This window comes from Cetorhinus maximus, chromosome 13 (assembly GCF_964194155.1).
Source record: "Cetorhinus maximus chromosome 13, sCetMax3.hap1.1, whole genome shotgun sequence".
NCBI lineage: Eukaryota > Metazoa > Chordata > Chondrichthyes > Lamniformes > Cetorhinidae > Cetorhinus > Cetorhinus maximus.
Window position 1 is genome coordinate 36,893,115 of NC_135891.1, and position 8,984 is coordinate 36,902,098.

Here is an 8,984-nt window from a genome sequence, read left to right on the forward strand (position 1 = left end):
AAATGCTGAATTGCATTAATAATATATTTATTTTCAGTGTTTCAATCTGTTAACTGAAACCAGAAATTGAAAGTATTAGAAATAATTTAAAATGCAACATGCCATGAAAGAATAATTGACAGAAGATAAAGAAGAACTTGTATTTACACAGCACCTTTAATGACCTCAGGATATCCCAAAGTGCTTTACAACTAAAGGAAGTACTTTTTGAAGTGTAGTCATTGTTGTAATGAGGAAACCCAGCAGCCAATTTGCTCACAGCTAGTTCCCACAAACAGCAATAACATAATGACCAGATAATCTTTTAGTGACGTCAGTTGAGGGATATATTTTGGCCAAAACAACAGCAGAGTTCTTCAATATGTATCATATGTGTAACATGGAATCTTTCATTAAAGTTTCATCTGAAAAACAGCATTTCCAACAGTGCAGTACTCCCTCAGTAAAGCACTGGATTGTCAATCTGGACTATGTACTCAAATCCCTGGAGTGGGATTTGAACCCGCAATCTTCCAGCTCAGAGACAAGAGTATTACTACTGTGCGAAGGCTGACACCTGAATGGTTTTAGCACACTAAGGTGTTTTGTACCAAACAAAACTAAATGTAAGATCAACTCTGGAGTTCCAAAATATGTAAACTGCATACCTGAGATTTCATTATTGAATTGGTATTTTTAAATTTAAGTTTGTTTATTTTCTGGCTCACTTTTGTATAACCAGCAACTCTCCTGCAAAATAATTCAAACAGTGTCAGATTCTGAGACTGAATGCAACAATGCATTAGGGATGATAACAACTAATTAATGGATAATAAAATGGCATTTGTTACTTCCTTGATGCCAACTATAAAGTGTAAAACTAAACAACATCTGGAAAGAGTCACTGAAAGGCCCTAATTTAATTGATACATTATTCATTGTGGTTTTCAGATGATGTTTGTGAATTTTCAGCATGCAGATTTTTAACACTTTGGTGAAATGGACATGAAAGTATAATTTTGTATAGGAGTTTGACTGGTTTATGTAATCCAAACTCACCTTTATCCATCACTGTACACTGATTTCAACATGTTGTACTGTATATGTAATAATTTATAGATTAATCTGTTGCAAAGGTTTCAACCTTGATAAAATATAAGCGAATAATTTCTATCAAAGATATTCATTGCATCCACTGCAGTTTAATATTGCAGCTAAGAGTTGATGCAGTGTGGGTTGCTTTGTTACTATGGAAACTAGCCAACACCTCTGGCAGCAAACACTGTTTAGTGCACACAGTACACAAGATGTTAAATTGCTTTCTAAATTGGAATATTTTATTAATTTAGACACACTGCATTAACTGCCACAATAATCTGGCACATGAAAGGACTAATGTTTATTATGTTCTTATAACTAATAATATATAATGGGAGATATTTTTAATTGGAACAATTTTAAATATTTATTTACAGAAACTCATTTAATGTGTATTCATGTGTAATGATTCTATAGCGCTGTGATAATTTTAGTAGAAGAAATAGATACCTTTCCATCAATTGGTTTAACCAAGATCTATGCTATATATTTTAATTCTGACTGAGATTAACAACTGTATAATGGATTTTATAAATCTCTGTATCTGTTATTTCCCTGATGCTAGCTTTAAAATGTAAAACTGAATTGTGGACAAGAACTCATCTGATACATTTTTATTTGAAGTGTTAGTTTTGATAATGTTGACTCCTAATAATTTGATCAAAGAAAATTAAATTCAGATAGTTACATGGGAATTTATTTCAATTTGAGTCCAATAACACCTCACTTTCCAGATTAGAATCATTCTGAGAATTGATGAAGGTTGTCCAATAATTACTGGTTGTTCATTAATCACTGGCTGTACATTAACCTAAAGGCTGCATACTCAACTTCCAAAATATCAAGGATAATTTGACCAACCAAGCATGTTCTGAATAGAAGAATCAACTGTAACAACAGCCCAATTAGAGGCAATTATCAATATCCAGTTATGCATGAAAATTCTGCCTTGGAATAAAATTCAGATTACCTGAAAAGTTAAACTTAGTTTATGAAGTGCAAATTTAAATACATTACAGTTTATAAAAATGAAGCCCATGCGATCAGGTTAAAAGGAAGTCGCAATACAAGAGGAAACACCAATTGTTATAATTTAAACAGTAGACTGCAGACTTGGCGGACAGATAGCCCAGTGTAGTTGTAGTAGAGCTCCTATCAGGGTAATAATACAAATTGGGCCAAGAAAATGTAAAATTCAGCTGGTTGCAATTTACAGGAACTACTGCATTGTTTCTCCTCTTCTGAGATAATGTTGTTAAATAATCTTTTAGATAACTTTTGAGAATATGTGTACTCTTTTTCAAGTATGAAACTGAGTCAGTCAATATCTGCAGCCCAGAGGTGGGTAGAGGAGATCCTGTGGGGGTTGCAGGATTGGAGAGCAGCCAATTTAGTGCCCATTTTTAAAAAGAAAGACAGGGCTGGGTAATTACAGGCCAGTTACTTTAATGGGTGATTGTGTATAGTGTACACTGACATCACAAAAGCCTTTGACAAGGTACGATATGGGAGATTACTGGAACAGGTTAAGGGGGTGGATTTGAAGGCAGGATAGCAAACTGGATTTAAAATTGTAATAAATAATTAATAATTCTAATAAATTAGACTAGTAGTTACGGGTTGTTTTCAGAACAGTTGGAAGTGAGTAGTTATTTCCCTCAAGGTTCAGCTCTGGGCCACTTCTGCTCACTGTGTATACTAATGATTTGGATAGAGGCCAAGAGAGAGTTGAAATTTGCAGATGATACCAAAATAGGAGGTTCGGTTAAATCTTTAGAAGACAAAGGAAACAGCAAAAGGAATACTAACACAAGGGGGGAATGGGCTAAAAAGCAACAGGTGGAATTCAATGTCAGCAAGTGTGGTGCAATGTATTTTGGTAAAAGGAGTATCAGTAATTATACTTTAAATGCAAGCAGATTTGGTGCTTTGGACAAGCAGAGCGACTCTGGCGTGCATTTTCATAAAATATTAAAAGCAATGTCTCAGGTTGATAAGATTGTTTAAAAAAAGCAAGTGAACTTCTAGGTTTTATCCTGAGGTAGAGAATATTAAAGCCAAGAGGTAATGATAAACCTGTGTAAAGCCTTAAAAAGAATTAGAGTTCAATATGCATTTCTGCACACCACTCTAAAAAGATATTGAGGCTTTAGAGAGTATAATGTAGATTTGTTAGCATGCTGCCTGGTTAAGAGGAAAATTAAATACGAATGACCTTAAAAATTGTGTCTTTTTCATCAGAACAACACAAAATATGGAGTCATATCATAAAAGTGTTTCAGATAATGAAAGCTTGAGATAGGGTAGATAGGAACAATTGAAGAGTCAAGAATGAGGGCACATGCATACACGATTAAATGAAAGAGATGTAGAACAGAGCACAAGAGAAACCTCTGTAAATTGAGAGCTTTGAAGCTGTGGAATTCATGGCTGGGGTTGGTGGTTGAGGCAGAAATAATGTGAACATTCAAGGTTAGATTGGATTGTTGGACGAAGAAAAAGTGGTTAAAGGGAGATCAGAATAAGATGCGTAAATGTGATTAGAGCTATTTGCTGTCACAAAAGTTAAACGATGGCAAACTGATTGGACAGAATGGCATATTTTTATGTTGCAACTAAATGTTGCGAGGAGAAAACTGGAAAACAAAAAGTCTCTCTTTAAAATAGATACTTTTTCTTAGTCAGCCAGGTGTCTGATATTCCTCATGACCATGTTAAAGAAAGTCCAAATTAAGCTGTTGAGAAATCAACATCCACTGATAGTGTCTCTATTTTCCCAAGATGTTGTCTTTTGTCAGGACACATCCCACTTGCTCATGTCCATAAATCTGAAGTATAAATTTGCAAAGTCAAGAAGAGCTTGGTGTGTGCAGAGGTACTTTTGGAGTTTAAACAGTTCCAACTACAGTTTACCAGAGCTATTTCTCTCTGCTTGTCAGGCTAGCACTACCCTAACATTATTGCATTGGTTTGGAAGGCTATCTGAAGATTTCCAGCTTCTAGTGAAAGTCCTTCCCCTCTAGGTTCCTCTTGTGGGGCAGACTGGATGGCCAGTTATCAGCTGTGACCTCCATGGAGCACTGTGGGCCTGTCTGGGTCAGGCATTAGATTACCAAGTTTGCTACAGAGGGTTGACTTGGCTCTGAACTTTCATCACCGGCATCAGGCTTGATTTCCTGAAACTATCTGGACCTCAAGAAGTCTCTGAATTTGCTCCCCGACAATCACAAATTTGAAAAAGTCTTCTAAATGACGAGAGAAACGCGGCCTTCCCTGGCCCTGGAACACAGAGCCCTGACAGGGATTATTTCCCCTTAAACGATTGATCCCTATTTCCTCAACAAAGTATAAGTCTTTTTAGCTAAAATCATGACGTTTTCAAAATTGATTTCTGGTAACTTCAACAAAAGTGTCCACGTGAGTTGAGTAAACTAACAAATCCTTTCCTCACACTAACATATCGAACATGTTGATTGTAAAACGGGGGAAAAAAAGTCTTTTCAGTTTACATTCAGTTCTGTGCTCGTGGTCCGTGTTGATAGTTACCATGGCAACCGGGAGAAAAGAAAATCACAAATAACGTTGACAAGAGGCCAGGAAACAAATTTTTAAAAGAAAAAAAACAACCTATCCCCCCCCCCCCCCCCAAAAAAAACACACAGTTTAAGGGGGGGGGGACTAGATTTCAAATATGCTCCAAAATCTATTTAGGAAAATATTGTAAATGTGAATGTTGGTCATTTAAAACCTGTCCCTTTTAACATGAAATGAGATGTTTGTTGAGCCGGGAGACATTAGTTGGAATTGAATCCTGGTGATTATTAGTAATAATTAATATTATTGATAATAACGATGCCGGGAGGGTCTTACCTTCGTCCGCGTATTTCTCGGTGCCGTAACCGTCCTGGAGGCCGTTATTCCAGGTGCCCTCATACCTGGCCCCGCTAGCCTGGCTCTCCCTGACCCCGTACCTGCCCTTGAAGCCGTGAGTCCACTCGCCCTTGTAAACCCAGCGCCCCTTGGTCTCCAAGCCCAGGCCGTGCCTTTTGCCCTGAGACCAGTAGCCCTGGTAGGTGTTGCCGCTGGGCCAGGTGTAGACGCCGACGACCTCGAAGCCGTAGTTCCAGGAGCCCGAGTACTCGCCCTGGCCCTTGGGTCCGGTGCAGATGCCGTGGCCGTGAGCCTTGCCGCCCTCCCAGCCTCCGCAATACGCCCCTCCATCGTCGAAATCAAACCTTCCACCGCTCATGCATGAATCGGGGGGGGGGGGGGGGTGGTGGCAGGGGGCGGGGGAGGAGTGTACCGCCCCCGGGAGGAGAGGGGGGATACAGAGGAAATAAAAAGGTGGATGGATGGGTGGGTTGGTGGGGGTGGTGGAGGGGGGATGGAGGGATGGGGGGTTGTGAATCTGAATGGAGAAGGAGGGCGGGGGTGGTGGAGGTGGAGGTGGTGATGGGTGGGTGGGAAGGGAGGGGGGGGACACAGGGCGATCCCTAACGGCAGGTAGCCTGACTGAGCGCTGCCTCTCCCCGGCCAGCAGCCAGACGTCAGTGTGAGAGCAGTCAGCGGACTCTCCCTCTCCCTCCCTCTCCACAGCCGGAATGTTATAACATACCTAACAAGGCTATCAGATCCCACTCGGCTCCAAAAATAAAACCCAATCAACAATCTCCGCAAACGCCTTTTTTAAAAAAAACATTACCCGCATCCTTGGGGGGGTGGGGTTGGTATCTGGACTAATATTTCAAACAGTGAGCACACAATGTAATAAACGAAAGTCCTTTTTACTTCAAAAATACGTAGCGCACAACCTGACATCTCGTTACATTTCACGCCTCTGCACAATTCGGGATATTAATCATTTTTTTTTCTTTTATTTGAATTCCCTTCACCATCAGTTTTGATCATTACATTTAAACATTTCTTTTCTCGTAGCTCGCCCTAATGTCATCAGAACACAACACGACAGTTTTGTCTTTCAATTGGCCTCCCAGAAACTTAGCAACAATTAAATGCTCCCACAAATCGTCTGCACAGGACAGGTCTCCTTCCAAAGCTTTTCTGTAAATTTCCCGATGTGTCACTGAAATCCTTTTCTCTTTAATCGGACGTGGAATGAAATTGCTTTTGCTGTTTTTAAGGGCTTGTAGGCGCTATGGTTTTCTTTACTAAATCTGTTCTTCAGATAATTGTTTCAAAGGTTTAAGGGTGTAAATTTGTTCTGAGCCGCGGGTGGGAGGACCCTGCAGTTCCATCACGACGAAATGTGCCATAAATAAGTGCGATACACTAAAGCTTCAGACATTGATCGACACACGTCCCAGTCAAAATACAATAGCCATTAGCCACATAAGCGATACTATTCTCCTCTCACTGCATCCACCTTTTCAGTTTTCTTTACATTAAACACCTTTTCATTTTCAAGAACACTTACTACACTTAAAACGTAAATTTTGCTGTAATTACTATCTTTGTTTCAGTCCTTAATTGGTATGTTTGGATGTACCAGTGAGCGCAGATAACTTATATGTGGTGGAACTGAAGTTTCCGGGAGCAATAACATTTTTTCCCTGCATGTGGACCTCTTATGTATTAAAGGGCAGATTCCTATAGTTATATACGTAGGCAGCAAGGTTGATAAGGAGTTCACATCTGTAATATTTTCCTTCTCCCCCACGAAGTGTTGGCACGGAATACAAAGTTTTGTCCTTTTCAGGGGGAGGAACCACAGTATAAGCACAAATCTGAAAACTCATTTTTACAGCTCGCCATGCAGGGAGCCCCCTCTCGCAACAGGAGAAAATTACATTTGAATTTCGAAAACCCAGCGACAAAACAATGACATTCATTTAGCATAATAATGTGCCACCATTGCAAATGACATGCAGTTAAATACTTTATACATGTACGTATATTAAAAATAGCTCCAAGAAATGTGTGCTTTCCCTATTATGAGTCCACAAAGTGTTAGAAATAAAGATATAAAAATGGTTCTATCACAATATACGAACTTCAGATGCCATGAGCTAAAAATTGGATAACGCAGCGCCCATTTTACTGGTGTAAAATGACCCCTAAGGGTTCATGGCAGCTGGCCTGTACAGACTCATTCCACACCAGTTTACCATCAAGTGTCCATAGGGGTACTGCTGAAGCTTAGCCAGCTAATGTAGACATGCTCCCACAAAATACTTACTGTTCATGTTAAAACATAGATGATTAGCATGTGAAAGGGTATTGTTTTCCAAAAGTACGAGACGGTAACTAACATAAGTAATATTTTTTCATGAAGTTCTTACAGCTCTTAAGCATTTTTATACTATATTGCTTGTAATTATTTTAGGACCAAAGAGTAGAAATTACTATTGGTGATTTTAGCTGGCAAATACTTGATACCTTTTTGTGATATTATTGGAAATTAATGGAAATATTAACTTGTTTAATAATTCAATGCAATAAATTCAAAATGAAGATTCACCTGGAATTAAATCGAATTATATTGGACAATACCATACCAGTAAAGTGCCATTAATAATATGTCTCACCTGAGAGAAAACCTGTTTCACAATCAAATCAGTCTACTAGCAAAATGAAGGTAAAATATCTTGTAGTGAAATGGGTGAAATTACCATCTTGCAAAGAGAAGTTTTGTATATAGCTATGACTAATATGACACACAATGACATGTGCAAGTTAAGCAGTGTGATTTCTATGATGCAAAAATATCTTGCAAGGTACTATTAAAATATCAGGCTGTTTGTTTGGGTAACAGAAAATTTTACAAGCTAACCTTTGAGGTTTTGATACCCTTTTCATTTCCTTTTCTATCCTTCTTTATGAAAAAATAATTCAATCTTTCTAACCTTTCCTACCCTTATCTATATTTTAAAGGACTCTGAATATTGCGTTTTATCATAAAAATTTCTCCTTTCTCAGTCAAAGGATATGCAGCTAGAAATTAATGTTATAAATTAGCAACCTGAATGTGAAAAACAAAATGAATTTAAAAATGTCACATGTATTGATCTATGTTCTGGTAATATTTTCTTTCTGGTAAAAGCTACAATAACATTGTACAACTATTTATACTGTAGTAAAGAGCAAACAGAAAGCTAAACCTCAAAGCACAAAGTGTGTATGTCTCTGAAAACAGGTTAGAAAATTGTTTGTGGCTGATTTTCCTCTACTTTTGAAAATTATGTGTAAAAGTGCCAATCCCACCTGAATGTTAATATTCTAAAAACACTCAAACCTCTTGAATCAACTTATTTTCATCATTATTTGTAGGCCCACATGTAGATCAGGGCAGTGGGAATTATTTACGGGAGTGGAAAATTGCATTTTTGTGAAATGTAAAGCAACAGGGGAAATTAATGGGGTTATCCAAATGGGTGGGAGTGATGGTAGGCGGGGAGGGGTGGGGGCATTTTGAATTGTGAATTCCTTTAGAATAGCTCAAAAGGCATTGGAACTCCTTATGAATGTATACCAAATCAGACTAAGAAGATTAACAAGTGACACCCGAATCCGAAGGGAAAGGAAGTTTTCTGCAGGCTTGAGGCTGCAGCTGACTGATTCTGATACATGTTAGCGAAAGATGTCCTTATGGCAGATGTTACAACTTTGAATTTGGCGCATTCTCCTCTCCCAGAATCTGTGAAGGCACTTTCCCACAGCTGTTGCCAGGTAATTTTGACAATGTTTTGCTTGGTTAGGCCAATCAGGGTTTGCTGGCTGATGTTCATCATGGCATCGCTTCTTTTGTGCAGTAAAACCTAACATGGTGTGATTAGGGTGCTTCTGAAGAGCATTCTAGTATTACAGTTAGTGAGGCCTGCACACACATCTTTTGTTTAGTTTGCTGTCACAACATAGCTTGAGAATTGGAGTTGCTGCATGCACTAATT

At 38.6% G+C, this 8,984-nt stretch overlaps 1 protein-coding gene across 2 annotated transcripts in view; it reads right to left on the reverse strand.

The window, feature by feature from the left end:
• Window positions 1-5,344, reverse strand: part of LOC144688549 (junctophilin-2-like) — a 136,719-nt gene extending 131,375 nt beyond the window's left edge. For both annotated transcript variants that reach the window (XM_078555274.1, XM_078555275.1), the window contains exon 1: window positions 4,948-5,344. In XM_078555274.1, the coding sequence (XP_078411400.1) occupies window positions 4,948-5,326 (379 nt within the window). In that variant the 5' untranslated portion in view covers window positions 5,327-5,344. The remainder of the gene's footprint in view (window positions 1-4,947) is intronic.
• Between the last annotated feature and the right edge of the window lie 3,640 nt (window positions 5,345-8,984).